The sequence below is a fragment of the Adiantum capillus-veneris genome, chromosome 19 (genome assembly GCF_014529385.1).
Source record: "Adiantum capillus-veneris isolate H3 chromosome 19, ASM1452938v2, whole genome shotgun sequence".
NCBI classification, from domain to species: domain Eukaryota; kingdom Viridiplantae; phylum Streptophyta; class Polypodiopsida; order Polypodiales; family Pteridaceae; genus Adiantum; species Adiantum capillus-veneris.
The window spans coordinates 77,605,821-77,631,913 of NC_140949.1; the positions used below are offsets into that span (position 1 = coordinate 77,605,821).

Genomic DNA, 26,093 nt, shown 5'->3' on the forward strand with positions numbered 1-26,093 from the left:
TTAATTTGCAAAAAACAAAGGTCGTGCTTGTTAACACACTTCAAACGAAGAAACCACTCATTGTCTATAAAGAGACACCCATTGAGGTTGTTGAGAGGTTTAAATACCTTGGCCTTGAGGTCCTAGCCAACCACAAGTGGTGTGAATGTGCTATGTGACGCCTTGAAGCTAGTAAAAGGGCATATTATGCATATGAGAACATGTGCAATCAAGGCAACATCAAGTGTTATCCTCTCAAGAAGTATCTCTTTGACACCTTGGTCATGCTTGTCTTTTTCTATCCTCTCAAGAAGTATCTCTTTGACACCTTGGTCATGCTTGTCTTTTTCTATGGAGTTGAAGTATTGGGAGGATAGCTAAGGGAAAACTCCAAAAGAACCATAAAAGTAAAATCTTGATCTCTGGATGGATGCAATACATATCCAAATGGTTCAAAAAGTGAAATGTGGACCACCTCTTCCATGATGCCTCTTTGGATCCCACGATCAATGAGGCTTTTCTCCAATGACAATGTTTCACCAAATGGGAAACACATGGAGGGTCTCGCTTTGCATACTACACTACTCACATTGCTCCATGTTATAAAGCAATGTTCTTCTATGGGAGAGGCTCTCGTGCCCACCCATACATGCTTGAACCCATTCCCATATCAGCCATTTACACATTGGCGAGGATGTGCCTTAGTTTTCATCCTCTCCAAAGTAAGACGAGACATTGGGGAAAGGGTGAGGAGTCTCTTCGTCTATGCACACTATGCTCCATGGGCACCCAAGGAACCAAGCATCACACCCTTCTTGATTTCTTTGCATTCGACCACCTTCAAGTTTGCTTCCCACACCCCTTCACCAAGGTATGCACCATCAACTCCTTCATCTCATAACATGCACAAGGTCTTTGCATAACAACATTCTTCACAAAAGTGCTTGCATATCGTGAGACGATTATTATCGCACAACAAACTATGTAACAGGATTTTGGTCCCATACGCCGTATTCGGCCTCCGACGACGCTAATAAAATCTATCTATCTATCTATCAATCTATCTCTATCAACATCTATATAATTCAGATACATTCTATGTTTGTAATCTATCTTTAGCAATAATCAATTTGTCGTATGACTTTGGACCTCCAATGTTGTCTTTTGTTTTAGATGTCCAATGTATCCCGAGAGAAACAGAAAGCCACTTGGTGAAATTCAATAGCATTTTGTTTTTGGACAAGCTATTCAACAAGCAAAGGCTCATAAAAAGGTAAGTATTCAATTTTAGCATGGAAATGTGCTGCTCTTGTCGTAGTTGTTTAAAGGTAACTAAGCGCAGATTTGTTTATGGATTTCATTTCATTTTTTTGAAGAGCACCCGGAGAACAATTATCATCAGTAAAAAGATGGCCCTTTTTCATATTCTCATTCAAAAGGTGGCTTAGATCCACAACAACGTGAGGCATTTCCCTTCCGGATAAGGTATGTTGTGAAAGATCAATCATCAATGTTCTGCAAAAACATGTGTGAAGGGCTTTGTTGTGAAGCTTGTGCAGATCAACGAAGGATCTCAATTAGCTTTCAATGCCCTAGATGGGAAGAAACATGGAGAGACAACTTACAAGCACAAAATATGTCTTTTCCAATGTACGAGTAAGGTAGATGTAATCAATCATTTTAGATTGATGCATGCATGATTTATGGGAGCATGTAGGCCTAAGGTTAGGCTGCGCTTGCACGCTGAACAAGAAAAAACCATTATACAAGTCAAGTAACTATTGGTTGCCATGAATGTAGCTATATGTGAAAGAACGCATAAGACCTGAGAATAGGGTTTTTCCTCAATGAATTCTAAGTATGTACTCTAAAAACATGCATACATGTGCATCACACACGCATACATGTATATGTTGCATACCATGTGCATGTGCATACATTCACATGCTTGCACACACACATACCCTCATGTTTCTCTCAAGCAGGTAAGCAGAAGGCCAGCTCCCTCTAGACCACCTAGCTAGTTCCATGTACTCTAAAAACATGCATACATGTGCATCACACACGCATACATGTATATGTTGCATATCATGTGCATGTGCATACATTCACATGCTTGCACACACACATACCCTGTTGGTGCTTGCTTGGTTGAATTGTATGTTATTGCTTTTTATAAATGGTAGGCCATCTTAAATTTTAAACTAGTTAACCTATTGTTAAGGTGTGTAAAAACTCTCTTGCACTACTCCTCTGCCCGTGTACTCTCTCTCTCCAAGCTCACAACATTATTTTTCTCATAAATGAAACAATCTCTCTCTCAAGTTCTTTTGTTTTTCAATTTTGCTTGCTTGGTGACACTTGCCATTGAGATTTGGAAAACAAGTATGGGCTCTCATCATTTAAATAAGCTTTGTTGTGTTGTAATTTCTCCTCTTTTAGTTTAAATAAGGTCTTTTCAAGGGTATTATCAAATTAAATATATGGAAGGGTTGTTATTCAAAAAATTTCTCACATTATTTTATGTCTTCACGCATCTACAATTGCTACATTTGACATCTTATCTTTTTCTATCTCTCAAGCTAACACCATAGTGTCACATCTCTCAAGCTAGCACCATAATGTCACATCTCTCTCTCTCTCTCTCTTCTTAATTTTCTATATACGCACATTCTCTCTCTCTCTCTCTCTCTCTCTCTCTCTCTCTCTCTCTCTCACACACACACACACACACATAGTGACACACACACATTTTGTGTGTATTATTCCACAATAGATGTTTTCACTTATGTACCCTTGAGCTAGAGGGGAGTGCGAGCAACATAGGCAAGTGAGGACAGAAAGAAGGCGTAGGGGGTAAGAGAGAGAGAGAGAGAGAGAGAGAGAGGATGTAAGCACAATGAGAGAAGATACAGTAAATATTTAGAGCCTTTACTTTAATCTACGGCCAAATTTTTAACAGGCTGGCAGCTTTTACAAATAAAGCACACCCAGTCGAAGGTGTGAATAGCACATCGAGATGAAGTGTCAATTAAATAGGACATCTAAGTAGTAAGCTGTGTCTTTATTTCAATGGTTGGTCAAGAAAATTGAAGGATCAATTAAATAGGACACCTAAGTAGTAAGCTGTGTCTTTACTGCAATGGCTGGTCAAGAAAATTGAAAGGTCAATTAAATAGGACACCTAAGTAGTAAATTGTCTTTATTTCAATGGTTGGATTAGAAAATCGAAGGGTCTTGAAAGGGAGTTAAGGACTTGGAAGGTGGAAAAGGTAGAGAGAGAAGAGAGAGAAAGGGGTTTAATGTCAAAAAGGAAAGAGACAACAAAAAGCTTATGTAAAAATTCAAGCCAAGTTGCCAACAATAAACGTAAAAAGCGTGGTGCCTAGTTGGTAGAGCTAGTGGTTAAATCGTGTTGGGTCTTGAGTTCAATTTCTCTCTATAACAATCAAAAGCATTGGTACAATCTTTAAGTAAGTCCCTCGGGCCTACATAAGACTAAGCTCAAAACCTTAGTCTTCGATCAAATTTGGGGATTACATAGGAGTAACATGACATGAATAGTGAATAGGAGAGGACGTAAGATTATATTAGAGGGTTGGACCAAATGCCAAAGATTTTATCAAAGTATTGCTAATGGATTAATGTTTATTTTCATAATATTTATGAAAGAATTTTGAATTTTTTGGTGCATTAACTAGATGTTTGCTTACTTGGCATTTAGAGACAGGTACACATGAGAGCATTCCATGAGTGATTTTTGAAGTATTATTCAAATACACATATGGGAAGGACCCAATGGGAGCCAAAATTTCTATTTTATTAATTAGGGAGTGGTGTTGAAACTAAAGGAAAATTGAAGGGTATTCAAAAAGGACCCTAGGAATGGGAAAGGTATTGAGACCCATTTATAAAAGATAGAGATAGGAAAGAAAAAGGAGGAAAAGGACAAAGTGTGGAAAAAGTAGAGAGAGATATTGGAGGAAAATCACAAACTTTATCTACACTAGTAAAATGGCGTCGCCTTCGGCGGTGGCATGGCCCCTATTCCCCTTGCTTCCACTGCCTATTCAAAGAGGGTTTTGGATCACTGGCCAAAGTTATGAGATACCAAGATCAGAGATGCCTTGGACTATTTTTTGTGAAGCTGCGCAAACATAGGGAGAGCCTGTCGAGGAGACCAGAGAGTAGGAGATACTCATAGAGAGAGATCACTAATTGTGGCGGCAGGTCTCGAGGAGCGAGGTGGGTGAAATCAGAGGGATGTTGTGGCGGTGTCCTCTCTCACGCAATGGAAAACTCTCTCTCTCTCTCTCTCTCTCTCTCTCTCTCTCTCTCTCTCTCTCTCTTTGCATCTCAAGAGACACCCTCGCTTGGCATCTGCCAAAAACAGCTCAGAGCTTCTTGGGCCTCCCCATGTTGGGCATATCCCGCAATCAGTGCATTCCAAGAGATAACGATATCCCGGTCAAGAAGCTCCTCCAACACTTTTTGTGCTTTATGAAGTGCACCACATTCGGCATACATGTCAACCAAGGCAGTGCCAAGACACGCCAACAACTACAATTGCCAATTCTTGAACACACTTGTTCAAAGCGACAATCGTGCCAGATCAGCGCAAGCAAATAACAGAAACGCTGATAATTGATTCAAAACGCTCTGAAAATCACGCGAAACTTTCATCCCCTATTTATCTACAGCCAATAGACTCAGAGAGCAAACGGTCCACATCATCAAGAAGATAATTGCGATGTATTTAAATCCTCTTCGTTGAAGTTGGGACCAGGTGCTGCAATTTCCAATCGCACCAAATGTCTTTTTCACTTATTGTATGGGCGATACCATTTTTCCCCACCAAATGTCTCCGCATGATTGGCTCCAACAATCTCAAAAAGAGATGCAATTGACGTAATTATCTGTTGCACACCACATCAGTCCTGTGAGCAGCCCATGCTCATAAACCTACAAAAGGAAGAGGGAAAACTGAAGAAATATATTAAGATCAACACTACAGAGAGATAATCTAGCCTCTCAGCACTCTGTTTAGCCTCTATTTTTTCATTCGAGGTCCCTACTTGAGTGAATCTCTCATGTACGGGTGGCTAGGATGAAGCCACCCCCAGATGAAACGCAGTCCTCATCGACACTACCTTGCCTACCTTCTAACTACTCATCCAAACATCAGGAATCATTTCGTCCCTCCCCCTTTCAGCTTAAGCTCGCAGGAGAAGTGCAATCATCCATACACCAGGCACAGAAAACCCTAAAGTATAGGTGACGCTAACAAATGTCGTCTTAGGGCCTAATCCTGCAACGCACCTTGAACAAAACGCAAGAATCACACTGAGTCAATGGCGCAAGTACACGTAGACAGCCTCTCTCCCCCTCTCTCTCGATCACAGCTCTGTGTTGCCTATTAGTTGAGGCTAGCTTGGCCGGATCAACCAACGTACCACACGTGACCAGGGGATGGTTGTTGGGAACCCTCCCTTGGACTCCTCCCCTAGTTAATGCCAAGCCATCCAACATCTTCCCGTTTTGAGCTCTCCCTGAAATTAGCTGTGTGTGTGTGTGTGAGCAAGAGTTGGGGGCAGGCAGGATGATAAACAACAGCTATGTTTCAATGGAAACCCTCTCTCTCTCTCTCTCTCTCTCTCTCTCTCTCCTGGAGGCTAGAGGTAACTGCTACTACTCTTGCATGCAGTTGAGCTCACTCTGATCTCTCTCTCTCTCTCTCTCTCTCTCTCTCTCTCTCTCTCTCTCTCTCTCTCTCTCTCATCAGGCACCGAAAAATTGAGCCTTGAAAATAAATGAGCCAAAGCCCTCTCTCTCTCTCTCTCTCTCTCTCTCTCTCTCTCTCTTTTTGAAGAGGAAAGTCTTCATCAAGAATCATATAAGGCTTCCCTTTTTTCACCAATACAGATTGCCCCAAAGGGCCTAGAGCAAGTCTACAATTAAATTTGCATTACAGAACCCCAGCTGGAAACCTTGTTTCTGAAGATCTTTTATACAAAGAAGGTTTAATGGGTCGGAAGTGTACAATTGCTAAAACATAGAAGAACTTAAAATACACAAAGATGGCTACTTAGAAAGTTCTCAAATAAACTTCATGCAACAAACGACTTTCCACAGCCACATGTTGACGTCGCATTCAGGTTACTGAAAGAGAAGCCACCACCAATTATAAGGGAGTCACTGTAATCTAGTTGCATCCCATACAGATAAAGCAAGCTCTTCGGATCGCAAACCATGGTAAACCCTTCAGAGTCAATGACAGAGTCAATGACAGAGTCATCTGATCGTATGTTTGACCGCTGTTCAAAATCCATAGTGTATGACATACCAGAGCAACCTCCTTGTCGAACTCCTACTCTGAGGCAAAGGTCTTGATTGAGATCTGTACTCATCTTGTTCAGATGACTGAGAGCCTTACTGGACAAATTAATGGCTGGTTTGACACTTTGTTCGGTCCCTGTGCTTGCGCATATGCGCAGAGGGCGGAATTGACCGGAGAAAGAAGCACGAAGGCGGTGAGAGGACGTATTGGGCAAAGCGACGAAAGACCTCAAGGACTCCATTGCCGCTCACAAATGCTGAAGGCGTCAAGGCTGGAGATAGTGTTTGATGGCAATATAAGTTCCTCTCTCTCTCTCTCTCTCTCTCTCTCTCTCTCTCTCTCTCAAACGACTGGGTGTCTGGGTCCCTTGCCTTCGTGAGATTCTTGGTGTCCGAGGCCGCCGGCATTGAGCTCTCTCTCTCTCTCTCTCTCTCTCTCTCTCTCTCTCTCTCCGAGGTCACCGACACTGAGCGCAGCCTCTCTCTCTCTCTCTCTCTCTCTCTCTCTCGTTGTCCGGCCTGTGACTGCAAAGGCCACTACCGGAGTAAGCTGCTTTTGACGCGTGGCAGGGGGAGCCGGAATCCCCTCCCCTTTCATCTATAGTATAGATATTAAAGGCTTTTGCTACTATCAAAGATGAGAAGCTCACTTGATAGAGAAATAGGCACCCCAAACCATAAAATTTGGTCTTTAATTTAAAAGATTCCTTTCTTCCTAATCTAAAATTTTGAAAGTGAGGGGTTGCCTCTTATCACCCACGTGGCTCTATCATTTTTGGCCTAATCAGTTTTGGACTCTCTCTCTCTCTCTCTCTCTCTCTCTCTCTCTCTCGTCTTTCTTTCCGTGTGTACACACGCAAGGGGGTGCAGTGTGGTAAGGAAGAGGTCGAGTAGAAGAGGGTGAGCATGAGGTTGCCCAAGAGAGAGGGAGAAGGGAAGGCCCTTTGGGCGAGTATGAGGAGTGGGTGAGGTTGTTGTGTGTGCGTAAAATAGAGAGGGAGAAGGGATGGGCTAGTAGGAGAAATATGGAGAGAGGGAAGCTAAGCAAGGGGGTACGATAGTTGTGGAGACATAGTGCGCTATGTGTTTAGCTAGGCTATGGCTCAACTATTCACACAGGAGAGAGAGAATATAACACTAGAGAGAGCATAAATTCTAGCTTCTACCTTTTAGAGAGTGGTAGGGGTGTTAATAATTTAAAATATAAGGCTTAAATTTTGAAGAAAATAAAATAGTATACCCAATAATGATAATAATATACCCAACCATGATAATGTATGGACAATATGTACTGAAAATCTTTATCTTGGTGATGGATTTGAAAATCTTAATCTTGGTGATGGATTCAAAACTGTTGTAAAACCCTTTGGTGGGAAGCGAGACCTTCAAAAATAGAAACCCTTGGACAATTTAGTTTTCAAATAAATAAGGTGTACACTATGGACATTACCAAGACATGACATTGCCTTCAATTAATTAAATGTGAGGCACCCAAAATAAATAAGAGACACATATGATGTGAATAGGAGACTGAGATGGAAGGACCCAATTGTGTAGCTTAAACAAAAAGCCACAAAAAGAAAAACAAGTCTACAAAGTGGTATTTTTATGCACTCATGCTATAAACTATCTATATACTTAATGAGACTAATTGAATCCTTGTCACGTGATGGATTCAATCCATTTGGAGAGAAAAGTAGGAGAGAGAGAGAGAGAGAGAGAGAGAGAGAGAGAGAGAGAAAGAAAGAGAGATCCCCCCCAAAAAGAGAGAGAGAGAGAGAGAGCCACCCTCCACCTGTCGAAGGTAGGTGTAAGAGTTGGCGAGACCAGTCGATAGTCGATGGGTTACACCAACTAGTACTATTAATAACCTTTAATTTTGCCAACTTGATTAAGGGGTCCCCGCTTCTTTAGAAACTTCAATAAGCTAAGGGAGTTTAAACACCACCTACTAAAGGAAAAAAGTGGTTGGCCAAAAAATGGTGACCACGTTCATATGGTGGGTGGGACTTTGGGCGTAGGAGGTTACACACCGCCAAAAGGTGGACAGAGCCATTATTGTGAAAAAGTAAAGTTGTAAAAGGTTGGATAGGATTGATTGGTTGCCAAATGAAAAGCCATTTTTGGGCACCCTCATGAGGCCATCCAAAAGTCCTTGTAATGTGGTGCACATGTGGATGCCAACTGGGATTAAAAACTCCCTCTATTATGCCAGTGTGTAACCATTGCAACGCCCAAATCCTATGTGGTTGATTTTTGGTATAATGGCGGGCGCACGCCTAGTGTGTAAACACCCTGAGTTTCTGGGCGACATTTTGAAACCTTGCCTTGAAGCTAAGCTTGGTATTCATTACATAGCTGAGCGTTTTTATGTGTAAAACATTGAAGATTATGTGTGTGAAATTATAAGACGTATGTAGATCATACAAATATTGAGTATGCATGTATGCAAGTTCTAGAAGTTAATGCATTCAAGGCTTACACACGGCTTTCTAAAATACACTTGAAATTAGGTTGGCCCCATAATGCTAGAATTGTGTGTAGGCTTTTGAAGCTTAGATGAGTGGGAGTTTTTCCCGAAAATAGGTATTGAGAAAATCTTTTCACAAGTAGCCCCCTTCAATAGGTATTGAGAAAAGCTTTGATAGACCCCTTCATAGGCCTTAATATAAACTTTGCCATTTTTGGAAGTAGTGTTCTCAAAACTTTGCGATGAGGTGTTTCCATGCTTCCTGAACCCTAACCCCAAAAACCCAAACTTCAAACCCTAAACCCCTAAAACTTAAACCCCAACCCCTAACCCCTTAAACCTTGAACCCTGAACCCCAAACCCTAAAGCCTAAGCCTAAGCCCTAAAACCCTAAAAACCTAAAACCTAAACCCTAAACACACTAAACCCTAAAACCCCAAAACCCAACCTCGAACCCCGAACCCCGAACCCCGAAACCGAAATCGAAATCGAAATCGAAACCCTGTAACCCCGAACCTTGAAACCCGAACACTGAAACACCAAACCACCGAACCCCAAACCCCAAACCCCAAACCCCCTAAATCCTAACCCCTAACCTAAACCCCAAACCCCAAACCCCAAACGAGAGACCTGAGAGACCCGAGACCCTAAAGACCCTAGACCCTAAAACCTAAACCCTAAACCCTTAACCCTAAACCCTAAACCCATGGCCTATTTGGGAACATGTTCTTTGAAGTCGAAGGAGAGAGAATTTGTGTCCGCCATGGAGCCACAACAAGAGAGCCTTGCCCTCACTGGTCAGGTGAAAAAGAGAGCCATGATCTTGCTTGCAACCAGTTGTCTCGTGAAGCCTTGCTTCAAAGAGAGTGCTACTTTGAGACGAGAGATCGATAAGCACTTCAATAGCCTCGATAAGCACTTCAATTGCCTCCCTTCAAGTTCGTGCGAGAACAAGACTTAAAGAAGCCTTTTATTTAAGGCTTAGCTTTAAGCTTTCAAAGAAAAGGTTTTAAACCCTGCACGCTGGCCGACTGAACGCAAGGAGAGAGAGAGACAGAGTGCACCAAGCACTGTCGGGCCACAGAAAGTGAGAGAGTATACGATGGACTGTTGATTCAATACGAGAGAGGGAGAGGGTAGCCTTCGTGCACCAATAAGAGGGAGAGAGAGAACAGTACGCCTTGCGCCATGAAAGGGAGAGAGAGAACTGGCTCTACCATGTAGAGCACAAGAGAAAGATGGCCATGCTCTTCTTCTCAAGAGAGAGAGATTCGCGGCTGTCTTGTTGATTGGCTAAAAACAAAGCTTTTCTTTTAAAGAAGATGCACTAAAATAACAAAAAGCAAAGCTTGTGGTCACGCTAGAGAGAGAGAGAGAGAGAGAGAGAATCGACCATGCTCTGATACCAATGTGAGAGGAGAGGTAAATAAGCCATGGATTAACCACCCAACCACTCTCTATATATGCCCTTGGCCCAGCTAAATATAGAGAAACCCCTGCACACATGGCCAGACATACGTCCGAGGACCCTTGTCCTCACAACATACATTGTGATGTGCCATATGGGCGATTATTGTGAACATTCATAGAATTTTTGTCACATTTAGTAGCTTCATGCAGAATCATGCTAGTGCTGGTATAGATTCGTATGGCTTTAACGTAGTTCTAAGTCTCATTGAGTCGCATCAGTTAGCTTTGTTGCACATGTACATTGGAGACAACTTCCACACATTGCAAGTTTACACGTGTAGTTGTTCTCTCTCGTGCACAATTATTGAGTACGTAGGGATTTGTTTGGCTAAGCAACAGAGCCTCTCAACCTTATGCTCATGACGATCATATTTCCATGTAGATATATTGGTGATAACGTAGTAGTCTTGTGAAGAATGCCTAGTGTCTTCTCTGGGAGAGTAGTCTCGCTAGATTTTATAGTCGGAATCTTTTGAAAGCGTAGACTTGCCATGGTTATAACTTGTGTCTAAACAAGTTACGTATTGTCCGTAGTGATATGAGAGTGTTGGTCCATAAGGATGCAAACAATGTCGTCGTATCTACCTTTAAAAGTTTTAATATTAAAGTTGTGGTCAATTTACCATTTTGTATTCTGCAAGCATAGTCATGCCAGAAATTGCTTCTCCTCAGCGTGGCTATCATTTGAGAATTGTTGTAGAGAGATGGGCCGAACTTTGTCTGTAAGGACAATACAATTTTGTTCATATTAACAATATGATGTCACTACTTGGGACTAGTCTAGAGTGACTAGGTGTTGGTCCGGAGTGATCATAGGATAACCCATCCGATGATAGCAAATCACTTGGCTTGAAGAGTCCAAATCTAATTTGAAAATAATTGGCCATATAGACACTTCTTTGTGTATATTCATATTTTATATGATGCTAATTTTTTAAATTGAGCGTAGACTCGGTATTTACCATCTTGGTCATAGAGCTAAAATTGTCTGTAGAGACAGATGACTTCTTGCGTAGTTCAAGAAGTTTGTGTAGTTAAAATTCATGATTCCACAAATTATAATAACCCTAGAACTTGTATATCCGGAGAGATATTTGATCAATGGTTACTGATAATGTAGAACCAAAATTCATATTAAAGTTTAACTATACGTGAGTACGTAGTTACTCAGGCTCTAGCTGGTCAAAGCACTTACCACACCTATTTATTATTGTAAAACGGCTCGGTTTTAGATAAAGTTTTTATTTCTACCCATGAAATAGGGAAGATTATGAATGTCAATCTCAATGGAGTGAGTATTTAGGTTAAACATTTAATTAAGTGTAGTCTCTAACTGGCTATGAAAGTCATACAATTTGACTTGCAAAAGTAAAATCTGAGTGTGTTTACTTAGACTATGGGATCGAAGTGCCTATTTAGATGGCTCATCTAGAAGGAATACTGATCGGCAAAGTTCAATGAGGTCTAGATAATGATTGTAGATTTATAACCGATTCAAAGAGATCAAAGGTGAATACAGATGGGTTTGATCCTGAGAGGGAGTGCTCACGGAACCCTTCATGGTCTTCTAGTAGTTTAGTGGAAGACCGTGCTAAAATTTATCAAGGAAAACAGTTCTTACATTTAGTAGAAATTTCTTTCTCTTCATTTTAGTTTGTCATGCGTAGTCATCTTACTGCTTGAGAGTTTGTGGTGACCTTTCAAGCAGGGGAATGAGTCTACTTACCTGTCACAACGATTATTTTGGTGCTAATTTAGTGGAGTGGGACACTAAATTATCAGGAAATTGATCGTAGGCTTGGTGGAATGGACACCAAGGCTTGTGCATGGAGGTTGACTCTTTGATTGGTATGCGCGCTTCCTCCGCAGTGATGAAGTGTGCAAAGAATAGTAAACTTTGAGAATTACTTAGTGGCCTTTACTTGGGATAAAACCCAAATACAGAGTTCGGAGAAGCTCTGGGTAGCATAACCATGGTTTTATACGAGTGCTAACAAAGTGGTTTGGTTACGAATAATCTAAACCTAGATTAGCAGGTTGTTGGATGGTTTCATGCTTGGGGGACGCCCTATAGCATTTAGGGAAGCGTAGTCTTGTCCATGTCCAATAGTGGTGCTTAATTGGGAGCGCAAATTTGATTGCTACTATGTGTCGTGCAAGTATGGAATTGTTTTTATCAACAAGCAATGTAAATTGCTTGATAGGCTATTAAAAGTTCACGACGTGTAGAACCTATGAGTTGGATGACACTGGGGAATGAGTGGAGCATTACCAGTATTTAATAAGGTTTCTACATGGTTGTAGTGAGTGCTATCTCACTCTAGACAAACATGGTTTGGTTATTGGATCCAACATAGTTAACAAACCATAGTTGTGTTAGGATGGATGCTAAGCCGAAGAGCTTAGTGGGATATTCTAATGTGTCTGGTGAGTTTACAACTTAACTAGATTGAGAAGTAAACTCAAAGTCTGGGGCTGAATTGGAGAGTTCATAGGTAGACAAATCTATTGTTAAACCGTAGATTTTAACTGGTAGACGAGCTTGGGGTGAAACCATGGTACCCAAGAGCAAGCTCTTCACACTAAAATGGTGCACAACCATTTTGGGGTGATAAATCCATCATAGGAAAGTGTCATAGCTCTCCATAGATGAAGACCATGTACTTTACGGAGTTAAAGTATGAAGGTGGTGACTTTGGGGCCCACATTTTATGTATGAAGTCACTGTTAGTGTAGTTAGGTTGGCCGAGACTCCACGAGACCTATACACTAGTTTGATACTTGACCTTTATGATATGGATATCCAAAAATATGTGCTGCAATGTAAAAATTTGTGCTGCAATGTATGATGAAGGGGTCAATGTTTGTGGTCACTTTTTATTATAGATGGATTTATGTGGTATTCCAGCTCGGGGGAAATATACCAGTGTGGGTAAGGAGTTACTCACAAAGTAGTACATAGTTACTAATGGGATGTATATCCTTGAGTATGCAATTACTCTAAATTAAGATGAATTACTCAATCTCAATCCATGAGTATGTAGTTACTCACAATTTAGGGACCAACTTTGTTTGATGATATTGAATCTTTTTCGGGGAGGATAGTAACTTAAAAGTTACACATCACTGATAATGGTGATTTAATTAGTTCATTCGTAGTTTGATGATTCCTTCTATCTTCTTTTGATAAGTGATGAAGTTCAACTTGTAAGGCCCTTACATTTAATTCGTAGTGATTATGATTTTGGTATGAGATATGGCTATGAAGTTTTCACACAAGTTCTTGTAGATTTGCTTGTCATCGGTTATAGATGTGTAGAAATTGCCACCAATGGTAGGTAGGTAGTTTTTGCCACTATAATGAGGAGGCAGTAAAAAAAACGACATTTGCAAAGTTTGCTTCATAGCAATACCAAATAGGAATGGTAGGAATTTCCTACGCTATGATCATCACCAAGTACTGTAATGGGGGCATTCATTTTGGATGAATGATGTGGTATGGGCATGCTAATTCACACATAATTGTTAATGTGATTATCATCAATTCTTTGAAAATAATTTCTCTATTATGACTTCATGGTAAGCTAGATCATTGTACGTAGGCTTACAATGATTCGTGGTGGGTAGTTCATTGTTTATGATGGTGAAATCCATCTGAATGGTGCATAAGTGTGTAGCCACTTATGAAGGGTTATGCAACAATTAAGCACTTTGTAAAAATGTGAAACCACTTACATGTAGTCACTACATATATTAGTGTGTAGACACTATGTCGTGCATCTTTGTTACAAGATGTATCGAAGTTTCTTGGAAGAACACAAGAGACTAACATACGTTGTTTGGCATAGTTCAATCTTGCACCTATGAAAATAGTGCGTAGTTCGCTTTTAATCAAATTTTCTTGAGTATAAAGACCTTCCCTGAAGGGAAAGGGAGAGTCACGTGAGTCCAAACGAGCAACACTTGGAGAGCTGTGTTTGGCAAAGGCAAATAGGAGTTCAAACTTGAGAGTTGTGATCCTATGTGGATGTAATTTCACCCACCCATAGTGGTGCAAAAATCTTTATAAAAATTCTCTTTATGCTATATGGCCTGCCCGCAGATATAGTATGAGATATAGATAAAGATGATAAGAACTTTGGAGAAAAATCTTCAAAAAATTGTATACTTTTCTAAGTATAAATATATTGGACCATCTATAGCTTGATGGTTAGAAACGATATTTGATATGCTTGTGCATATGGGTGTAACGATGTGAAACATTCAATTGTTGGGCATAGCCCTTTATGTTGGTGTATGTTGTGTCACTTATCTCTTCTGTGGCCGTAGAGCTGAAAGGAGGAGTTGCAATAGAAAAGATATGTCTTTGCACAAGATTGTGCAAAGACATATCAAAAGAGATGTACAATGTAACCTTCGAGTAAGGCAATGTCATCTCTTGAGTCTCTACATAGGCAAGACTTAAGATATGATAGAGCCAAGATCGGTGGTCTAATACACCTATAGAGTTGTCAAAAAGCACTCAAGGGGCACTGACCAAAATTTTTCCCCAGATTATTTTCGCGGATGAAAACTTTTATTAAGGGGGGGGTAATGTCACGTAGCCTGTCATGGCCCACGTGAGCCACTCGTAGCGGTGGCAAAGCTCGATTAGATATGGAGACCGCACGCAAGAGTGCGAGTGGCAAGAGTATCTGAGGTTCAGGGGTAAGGGCGCCGGGGTCAGAGTATCGCACTACCAAGGGTATTGGCAGATTCCAATAACACCAAAGGATAGACCTAAAACATCATTCCGCACCAGCAAGGGTCTCTATGAGTTCGTCATGATGACCTTTGTTCTCTCTGCTGCACCTAGCACATTTCAAAGATTGGCAAATGTCATCTTCATCAACTTGATTGATCTCAAAGTTCTTATTGTATACTTAGATGACATTTTGATCCACACAAAGTCATGGGAAGAACATGTTGAAGTCTTGCGGAGGCTTACCAAATACAACCTAGAGATACAACCAAAAAAATGTAAGTGGGCTAAGACTAAACTAAAATTTTTGGGTTTCATTATTTCCAAAGATGTCATCAACATTGACGCTACTAAGATCCTAGTGATAGACGATTTTCCATAGCCATCGAATGTCAAACAATTGTAGAGTTTCTTGGGACTTCTTAACTTTTCATACAAGTTTGTTGAGCATTTAGCCACTATATCGCAACCCTTACATGTTCTATTACATAAGAAAGCAAAATTTACTTGGGAAGTACAATAGCAGGAGGCATTTTCGAAGATGTAGGAATAAGTTAAAAAAGACACTACATTATGACACCCTCATTTTTCCACACCTTTTCTTCTTTAGATAGATGCATCTAACACTGGTTTGGGGGTAGTTTTACTTCAGCAAGACCAATAGGAACAATGGTGTCCGATTTGCTTCATTAGCCGTAGTCTGACAAAGAGTGAAAATAACTATTCTACAACAAAAAAAGAGCTCTTAGCCATTGTATGGGCAGTTCAAAAATCACATCCCTATGTACATGGTTCCAAAGTTACCATTGAGACCGACCATCAACCTTTTCACAGCTCTCATGAAGAAACAACACCCTCCATGAAGACTATTACACTGGATTCTGGCATTGCAGGATTATGAATTCACACTCAAATATGTTCCAAGCAAAGAAAACACAATGGCTAATTTCTTGTCCCAAACGTATGCCAAGGTATATCTGACTCAGGATAACCATTTCCCGATAAACTAGGAGAAAATGGCACATCTTCAGAACATAGATCCAAAGATCATGACAATATTACAAAAAAGTCGTGAAGCAAGGGATAATCTGGTGATATGGAAGTATATAGTAAAAGATAATGTGGTTTACTTTGCTGGCAATCATGAACCACTGCGACCATTAGTTCCAGAAGCCTTACAACATGACGTGGTGCGTCATTTTCATTATCATCCCTTATATGGACATCTCGGATTCCATAGATGTTTATCTTTTCTCAGACAAAGTTTTTTCTAGCTTCATATGTGACACACATTTCATGAAGTTCTAAAAAATTGTACACAATGCAAGGACCCAACTTGTCAACCACCACAAAAGATTATTAGAACTTATCAAGGTCTCCTACCCCTTTGAGCTGGTTTCATGGGATGTGATAGGTCCATTTCCACAATCAACAAAAGGGAACGGTTTGATCGTTGAATTTCTAACCAAGTGTGGTGTGAAACACGTGCTGTGCCTGATGTCACAGCTACACAGATAGCCCATTTTTTGCTCCAAGATGTGATTCGTCGACATGGATGCCCGTGTTCAATATTGTTAGACCAAGGCACAAATTTCAAATAAGAAGTAATGAAAGTTGTTTGTAAGAGTCTGGCATTGAACAACATTTTGAGTCCCCATATCATCCTCAGTCCAATGGTCTTTGTGAGCAGTTAAATGAAACCATTAATCAATTTTGTTGATCCTCTCCATCATATGCTTTGCATGCATACCGATGCTCCATACAAAGTGCAACACATGTCAACCCTTTTAAAGAGCACGCCATCGACTCCTACAAGACGTGCGTTCACTTTGTGCCTCTTCATATTGAGTTTGAACCCCTCGAGATCTCTGTAAACATAGAACACGTGTGCTCTCTCTCTCTCTCTCTCTCTCTTTGGCGACCGATTTAGCACGAATCTCTCTCTCTCTCTCTCTCTCCCTCCCTCGCACGGTTCCGTGAGCAAACCCCCCTTCTCTGCGTGCGCCTTTGTGTTGTATGGGATGGTCATGGTGTAGGGTTGATTGGAAAGGTTGTTGTTATGTGTGTGGCATGGCCTTCGTGTTGGATTCAAGGGAAAGGTTGTTGTTATATACGTGTGGTTAAGGTAAGGATGGCATGGTCATGGTGTAGGGTTCATTGGAAAGGTTGTTGTTGTGGGTGTGTGTGGCTAAGGTAAGGATGGCATGGCCATGGTGATGGATTCTATGGAATGGTTGTTGTTGTGTGTGTGGCTTGAAAGTAATCCTAGCTAAGGTAAGGGTGGCATTGCTATGGTGTATGGATCAAGGTGGTTAATGTTGTGGCTTTGAAGGGTAGTCATAGTAAAGGAAAGGGTAATGGGAAATGGTGTAATGTTCTAATGGAAAAGTTAAGTTGTTATGTGAGCTTGAAAGGGAGTCATGTCTTGGCTTTAGACCTTTCAAATAGGAATCTTGAACATGTGTGAGAGCTTTGAATAAAAAGGTGGTTTGCATTCCCTTCTTGAAGCTTGTGTTAGATGTGTTAGAGATTGATTAAGGTATCTTCTTTTGTTGAAAGTTCTTGAGAGGTTGTTCTTCTTGGAACTTTGGAACTTGGATGTGCGTAAGGCTTGAGATAAGTAAAGAGCATTATGGGATTCCTTGAAGATAGGGTAAAGGTTACTCTTGAAACTTGTCCCCGAGGTGTATGTGTATTTGTCTCTTGTGGTTGGAAACCTTCGTGGAATCTTGTGCATGTGTGGAAGCTTCGTGGAAGCTTGTGCGCGTGTGGAAGCTTCGCGGAAGCGTGTGTGTGTGTGGAAACTTTCGTGGAAGTTTGTGTGTGTGTGGAAGTTTTGTGGAAGCTTTTGTGTGAGTGGATGCTTCGTGGAAACATGTGTGTGTGCGAAAGCTTCGCGGAAGCATGTGTGCGTGTGGAAACCTTCGTGGAAGCATGTGTGTGTAAGCCTTCGTTGAAGCATGTGGTGGTCTTTTCATTCAAGCTTTAGGGTAGAGGAGCCAGTAGGGGGACGGGTAACTTGGGGAGCTTCAGTCTCTTTCCTCCGAGCTCGACTTCTTGGGCTTAGCTGCTCATTTTAATCGCCTTCTCACAGGCTTTCAGGAGAATTAATTTGGGGCTGGTTGGGTTTGAGAGCCAATGGTTGGGGCACCATTTTCAGAATCACGTGTATAAAAAATCGGCATGAATAAGAACAGCAACAAAGACCAAAAGAGGTAATATGTGACCACGGAGGCTTGAGCCCACACACTTGCCAATGAGATGACGTTATTTCAAATCAACTAGCCGTTTTGGCTATTCTTTTTTGTGCTTCTTTTGGTCATCAAGTGTATTATATTATGGTTTTATTTGTCCTTCCTTTGGGGGCCGTACCACAACTGGGCCCTCTACCCTAGTTAAAGCTATGAAGTTCGATGAAGAATTCCTTTGAACCTTGATTGATTGATATAGGTGGTAGTGGAAATCCTTGATTAAAGTTTCATTAAAGATCTTCTTGGAAGCTTATAAAAGGCTTTTGGGGAAGTTTTAGACGAAGTTCTTCTTTAGAAGCATGTTAACGGACTTTTCTTATTGAGACCTCTCTTCGCGGATTGGTAAGAGTACGCTAGTGAGACTTCCTTTGAAGTATGAGTGAAGCTTCTCATTAACCTATTAAGGAAGCTTTTCTTTGGATCGTAGATAGAATTCTCCACCACTAAAAACCTGTTCTAGACCTTGCTTGGAAGCACGCTAAGGGCTTTCATGAAAAGTGTGCATGAGGTTTACTTGGCGAGGGTAGTGCTTGGACTCTTGTAATCTAGCCTTGTCTTCTTAAAAGTAAGAGTTATGATAAAGTAGAGACTTCGGAAAACTCCTCATATGGAGTTAAAGGATTGCTTCATGACGAAGTTTCGGGTGGGACCTTGTTACGCTTGAGACTTATGTGAGTTCAGAAGATAACCCGTGTCTGAGCTGTTCGAGTTAATCTTGTCCAGAAAACAAAGTGATAAGTGGCTATGTTCTAACTAAATCAAATAAGCATTTCGAACAGGAAAAACCTCTTCGGGATGCTTTTGGAATAAGGGATATTTGGAAACGGTAGCATTTCGAAGGGAAAAAAGTCTCTTCAATATGCTTCGTAGAGTTATATGTTCATTGCTTGCATGTTTGTCAAGTACGTACGTTTATGTGATTGCATGTCATGAGCGTATGCTTCGTGAATGCTTGTTCGTGACATGTCCGGTGCATTCACTTCGTGGATTGCATGCCATGTGCGTATGCTTCGTGAATGCTTGTTTTTGACATGTACCGTGCATTCGCTTCATGGATTCCATGTCATATATGTTTACTTCGTGAATGCTTGTTCGTAAGAGTATATGCTTCTAGATTTAATGTTATGCAAGAATGGTTACATCAAAGGAACTATTCTCATGGTTCAAGGGAATTTAACCTTAAAGAAATGGATTGTTATGGGTTATTGAGATGGTTTGTGCAGGTGATAAAAAATCCTCATTATGGTAAGTAAAGTGCTCTACGTATAAAAAGTGAGGGAGGGAGAGAGAGATGTGTGTGAAAAAATGAGGTGGTAGTATGTAGTTTCAGAGTGATAGAGAGAGAGATATTGCCCTTGAATAGAGGTTTTTGACTTGCACCTTCTATGGGTTTCTATAAGAAATTGTGGGCTCATTTTACATGCATGGGTCGTAGAAGGTACACACAAACACATACGCATTTACTTTAAGCTCACATGTTTCTTCTCTCTCCCCCCCTTGCTGCCCACCTCTAGTTAAGTGTAAACTTCCCTAAATAACCATTCTAATCTTGCTCTATATGTGATTACACAAGAATTTCTTAGTACCCTATTGCTCTCTGGATAAAAGGTCGTGAGCCCGATCTACAGCAGATTTAGTCGAACATCTACAGGAAACGGAGGGTTTCGAAGGCGATGGCGGTGCATGGTAAGCTGACATTACTACTCTTGCATGCGAACTCTGTGTTAGGTCTGCTCATGGCTTCCCGTTTTGTGTATATGCAGGCGTACATCTCGTTCCTGGAATGCGGGCTTGCACCACTGGTATTACTGTGTGTGTGTGTGTGTGAGAGAGAGAGAGAGAGAGAGAGAGAGAGAGAGAGAGAGAGTCCTGACGGAATTCATTAATTTGCTAGACCATTAAGATTTTTCGGTTTCTTCCATGCAGATGAGCACGCCTTGCAGCGCATCCTCAGTGTGCGGTGTTGTTTTCCAGGTATCATTGCTGTATTTTGTAATTAAGTTGTGAGTGCATATATACGTAGAGAGAGAGAGAGAGAGAGAGAGAGAGAGAGAGAGAGAGAGAGAGAGAGAGAGAGAGAGAGAGAGAGAGAGAGAGAGAGAGAGAGAGAGCGAGCTCTTTTGCTTGTAGTTTCATGAATGGCTTCTGACTTGTTCAGGATGCAATCATGCCTTACAATGTTTGTCGAAGATGCGGTGTTGTTCTACAGGTAAGGTTCCATTTTCTTCTTTCCATAAAGGGAGGTATATTGAATTTACCCAAGGGATTATTATGACACAAAGAGGCAAAATATGAGAACCTTAAACGCTGCAATTCAACTTGTGATCCTTAATTGTCCCAAGGTTGTACAACATCGTGTTTATTTGTCTTGTATCCTCCAGCTCTCCTTCCCCATTTAAGGTCCACATGCTTTGTTTTCTGTGACTGTTTGGGGTAAATACATGAAATGTTATCACAATATATCCTTAGAGTTGGCATAGGTCTAACTTGAATTTCTTTTGAATCCATTTTTTTAAATTTTTGCTTGTGGAAAAGCACCATTCTCCACTCCAGCAGATGATAATGTTACTGCTAGCTGTTTGTTTGATTGCCAATCTGGAGACTGAGTCAAAGATTGCTTATGGGAATACTGAACACCAAAATTCTTATAGATTTGGAATATCTTATGCTTCTTTCTAAACTTTCTCAATGTGGAATGCGAGGGGTACGCACAAGGTGGGGTAAGAATTAAAAGAGTGGCTTAAGAACCGGTATCGAATTGGCACTTAGTAACTAGTATCCTGTTGTAAGGAAACTGGTGCTGTGTTGTGGACAATCCAGTCTACAAGTAATGTTTACATGGCCTTTTTAGATACTCTTTGACTAGTTTTTAGTGGTTGCTTTCAATTAATGTGTCAAGAAAATTTCTGTTTGAAAGGTATTGAGTGCTTGTATATGTATGCATGTATGTGCATGTTTTTGTGCGTTATTAGTTAATAATAATAGTAATACTGGTTATTATTATTATTTTAAATTTTGTTTGCTTGTTTTTTTTCCTTTTTTTAATAGTCATTTTAGCTTTTCTAAAATTGTTTTGCTTGTCAATGTCCTGCACTGTTATCATGGCTATACTCTTTCCCATCTCTCAATTTGTAAGCTCAAATTATATCTCTTAACTCATGAAGGTATATGATAGGTAATGATAAGGTTTCATGTTCGTACTTTCTTCTCACCAAGATGAACAAATTCTATATTGCTTTTTCCAATTCAACATGGGTTTTTCTGTTATTGCCTTCATGTTTCTAATTCTGTAGCCTTACTAAGCCTTTTAGCCTTAATGCTTTCGATACCTATGCTCCTTCGACAACTTTGGTTACCAAGTCAACACAATAGAGCTAAGAGCTAGGAAGAAGCATATTAGTAAAATTGTTAGAAGGATCTCAATTGCAAACCTCCTCCAAATTTCAGACAATATTATAAGTAAAAAAAAAATCCCTATTAGCTAGTGGTATCCTACCTTAGAAATTGCTTTATAATTGGGGAAAATCCTTATGTTTTGCCATTGTTACAGTGCCATTGCAAGGAGAAAGGCCTTCTCCCTTAGACAAGATACTTAGTAGATAGTAAGAATAAGTGCTTAGATCAAAACTGTGAGTGGAGAGGAAGCACACAAGGGCTTAGGAAGGAAAGACAATATCCTTGGGTAAAGGCAGAGTACAGGTGCAGGCATAGAAGCTCACGTTGGAATGAAAACTAGTCTCATTCTTTGTTTTTCGGAGTACGGAAAGTTTGTGAAAGGCCCCGATTTTCTGGTTATGATGAAATGAGGAGAATGCCCTTATGTGACGCTTACATTTCTAACCGTGTACATCAAAGGAGATTTGAAAGGAAATTATTACCTAAAAACCTATCCTTGTCCACCACAATTTGTATACCCATCCAGAGCAAGACGGCTACACTATTTGCTCAGGGTTGGTGTTAAAGATTGGACTGGTAGAGCTGTGGCTCTAGCTAAAAGAGGTTTTATAGGCTGTGGTTCTAGTTGTAAAGTTGTATCAAGTACATAATTGTGGATCTAATAATTTTTGACTGTTACTGTTTAGGAGTGGATATAAACCATTGACCCAAGGATTTTCAGCCCTCTGCTTTAACCAACTGAGCAATCTAAACTGTAAGAAAAGTCACTACCAACTATTGCCTCTGGTTGTCTTGTAGCCACGACCCGTAACCTCCCTTGCCCCGCCTGCATCAATTGTGGAGAAGGGGAATATCTTCTGCGTGGAAGGCAGATCATCTACCGATAATCTATATTTGCCTAAATCAAAAGGAAGGTTGTTACAAAGAGATGGTTGGAACCATACTAATCGATTGATCATAGGCGAGGGCCTGTCCTTACATGTAGAAAGACTTCACCTTGGTCAAGCACCTAGTAGAATGCGAGTGATGGATTGTTGTGTTCAATTCATTTCATATAATACAAATTGGCCGATCATTGGTGCGAGACTTACCCTGCTCAAGCACCTAGTAGAATGCGAGTGATGGATTATTCGTGTTCAATTTGTGTTCACTGGCAACCTACTGTATGGTTACAATGTTGGAAAAAGCATATTGAAGCTCGGTTTTGGCTACATTGTTGAGTGTAATATTAGTGCATCAATTTGAACTCTTTCTTGACCACCTTTGCCAATGCTTTGTTTGGAAGGCCTCATCTTGGTTTCCATGTTCAGTACTTGTTTGTAAGCTCTATTGCTATTGCCACACCTAGAGATTCTCCTGTCTATGGAAGGTTGTGATCGGTGTTTGAGAGAGTTTTTTTCTCTCTATGAGAGTAATGGCATTTTCCTACAAAAGGTTGTCTTCTGTCTACAAAAATTTAATAAGCATTTTTCTGCCTTGTAGGGCGCTTGGTCATGAAATCGGAATCTCCTCCATATGTAGCTTTCAAACAAAGTGCTCTAGGTGTGTTCGAGCTCCCTCATATTATGCCGCTTTTGATGTGTTTGCTTCCATCATGGAACAATATGTACTTGAGCTTTGATTTTTCCAACTTCTAGGGTGTGTAGATATTGCTTTTATTTGGTTAGTTTGAATGTGTGAAGTGATTTTCTGTACTAGGAGCTTACACCTTTGTGGAAGCTTTTGATTGTGCAGCTGAAGAAAATACAGTCAACTTCAAAGAAAATACATTCAAAAATACCAGTGGGGGAAAAAAGATTTTTTTTGAAGGAAAGTTGTATGATGCGAGGTGGGGTTTTTATTTATTCACCTCCTTTGCTTGTAACTGTTCCTTCATTGGCATGCTAATCTGCAAGGCGGTTCAACATATTTGTTAAGCTTTTTTGTGGATGATTTGCTTGGGTGTACTAACTTACAATCTGATCTGCAGGGATCCTGTCTTTATCCAGTTGCGGAATGAAAATATGATTAAAACATTGGAGGAGCTCCATTATATGTTTGATTATTCAGATGGTTTCACTTTGTATGACAGCTATTGTGCAATGAAACAAGGGCCTATATGTCAACACAAGAAAGTTGATGTTTCTTCCAAGAAGAGTCCACAGGAGATGAAAGACCTAGATCATATCCAAGATGAGTTGGGGGCAGGTACCTAGTTATATTATTGTAATACCTGCCAGGCTTGTAAATATTGAAGCGCAACATATTTTCAATAAAGCTTGTATTTTGCCATCGTAGCTCGATGTTTTGTACAACACAAGATGCTTACGTGAGGGCTTTGAAATACTTTCTTGTGGGTTATTTTGGTGCACAATGTTTTAGTGTGTAGCAATGACTTATTCACTATGATGGACTTGTTTCTTTGGTGGAGTCATGAATGTCTTGCGAGTGTGGGTCTATTTGATGAGTTGTCTTTGTATGCAGTGTAAGGCTCATTTCTCAATGTAGATGGCAGGAATTATTGTGATGTGAAGTATGACACATATCCCATACTCTGTTAATGTGCAGACCTATACGAAACTAGTCTTGGACTAAACTGTTGTTATAGTGCTTTAAGTAAGGGCGCTTCAACTAAGATCATATTCTACAAGGATAGTGATTGTTGCATTACCTATGAATTTCAAAAAGGTGCAAAGCCTCAATTTGGGGCAGGTATTTTGATGCTGCTTGTCTATAATTTGTGTACCCTTTAAAAGATTGTAAAGTTGACAATGAATTGGAAAAGGTATACAATACCTTGTATGATTTTGGAATCTTCTACGCATGGCCTTCATGGATGCAGGAGATCCATGCGTTTTCGGTGAGATCATATTCGAAACAGATAATGACTTCTATAGGCCCCATGACTTCGATGATGGTGTACAAATGCTTGACAAGTTGGGGGCAGGTGTATTTTTTGTCTATTTTTTATGCTTGCAGTAAGTAATTTGCTTGCTCTTTTAAAAATTTGCAACATATTTGGGATAATCTCAATTGCTGTTTCATTTGTGTAGATTTTCCAGTAATGGTCTTCATGGATGGAGAAAACTTTTACATACCAGAGGCTGAGTTGGTTGTTGTTGATACCTCATTATTGCTGCGGATTGTTGATGAGGCGTCTTCACTTCATGATGTGGTTACAGAGTTTTTATCAAGCTCACGCTGTGGGTTTTTGTTGAGTGAAACAGTCCGTTTGGAATGTGTCAATGTTATGACAAAGGGGAGAGTGAAGTTGGCTGGTGCAATTCCAAGGCAAATGCTATCAAGAGTGAATCCAAGGTCAAAACGACTTGAAATTGGGAAGGGCTGGACATCATCAAATTATGAACACAACCTTCAGCGGGTGAGGGAAGTGAGAGACAAGTTGCTATCATTCACCAAAGGGTGGGTGTTTGCGAAGACGGAGGGTACGCTGGCAGGTGCTGTATCCATCACTGATACGAGCTTCAAGGAGCGTTGCGAGTTGTACGATGCTCGAGTCATCCACGAAGGTTGGGAGTACACCAACATCATCTTCTCTCGGGATCACCACAAGGTAATTATAAAAGGAGAAAGAGCTGGAAAGGCTCGCAAAATGTTGTGCATAAATCCCCTCCTGATGAAAGGTGTTGGATATTTTACTTAGGTTCAGGTTTGATGATTGATTTTGTTACTTAGTCGCAGATTGGTGTTAGAATGTGGATGTGTAGCCTCCAATGGTGGGTCTTAGAATATGTGTGTCTAGTTGGATTTCATCAAACTCCAATGTTTTGTAGACTAAGCATGGAACCTATGAAACAATTGGGGCATACAAATCAGTATTGCAAGCAACTTGATGAGAAGAAATTTCTTGGCCATGTGCGCTTCTTGGTTGCTTTTTCTCTAAAAGGGCCATATGTGCTTCTTGGTTATTTTTTTCTCTAAAAGTGAGACTATTGGCCATCTTGGGTTTTCCTTTCTGATGATGAGTTGGGGAGTTTATGGTGATTCATTTTTGCATCTTATCTTTTGGTTTCAAACAGATGTCATGGTCGCCTTTATTTTGAGGGAGAAATGTGCCATTTGTAGGAGACCTTTGTTTAATGCACAATCGTTTTTGTTTGCTTGCCTAAAGGGAAAGACTTCATATTTCGAAGGATTGAAAGTTTGATTTGAATACTATGAATGATCTTCATGGTTTCCTTAAAATTATCATTCGAAAGGCTCCTCTATGGCCCCCCTCTTAATCTGTCATACACGTTCTCTCTAGGCTCTATATGGTTCGTGTCTCATGGCACCTTTCCTTACTACCACAATGTCTCTCTCTCTCTCTCTCTCTCTCTCTCTCTCTCTCTCACACACACACACACACACACACACACACACACACACTATTTGTGGCATTGTTTGCTTTGTCTTATAATGGTAAATGGTTCCCCTGTCTTTGTGTTCTCATTTTCTTGTCTCGTGATAA

General features: G+C 40.5%; 1 protein-coding gene and 1 pseudogene across 1 annotated transcript; one reads left to right on the forward strand and one right to left on the reverse strand.

Annotated features, from left to right (window-relative positions):
- The first annotated feature begins 512 nt into the window (after nt 1-512).
- On the forward strand, nt 513-25,455 carry LOC147434270 (uncharacterized). Its single transcript, XM_086490823.1, has 12 exons — nt 513-850; nt 1,153-1,252; nt 1,356-1,629; nt 19,821-19,933; nt 20,011-20,049; nt 20,174-20,221; nt 20,406-20,456; nt 23,126-23,185; nt 23,378-23,471; nt 23,613-23,830; nt 24,465-24,569; nt 24,676-25,455. Exons 4-12 carry the CDS (start codon nt 19,921-19,923, stop codon nt 25,284-25,286), a joined length of 1,239 nt encoding a protein of 412 aa, XP_086346949.1. The 5' UTR covers nt 513-850; nt 1,153-1,252; nt 1,356-1,629; nt 19,821-19,920; the 3' UTR covers nt 25,287-25,455.
- Nucleotides 1,624-19,811, reverse strand: LOC147434271 (iron-sulfur assembly protein IscA, chloroplastic pseudogene; annotated as a pseudogene).
- Nucleotides 25,456-26,093: the final 638 nt, after the last annotated feature.

Bases quoted from the DNA above. Each gene is read 5' to 3' on its own strand.
- LOC147434270 (XM_086490823.1), top strand. The intron at 20,457-23,125 runs GTAAGGTTCCAT...TCTGCCTTGTAG, and splicing joins GATGCGGTGTTGTTCTACAG to GGCGCTTGGTCATGAAATCG. The intron at 23,472-23,612 runs GTGGGGTTTTTA...TCTGATCTGCAG, and splicing joins GGAAAGTTGTATGATGCGAG to GGATCCTGTCTTTATCCAGT.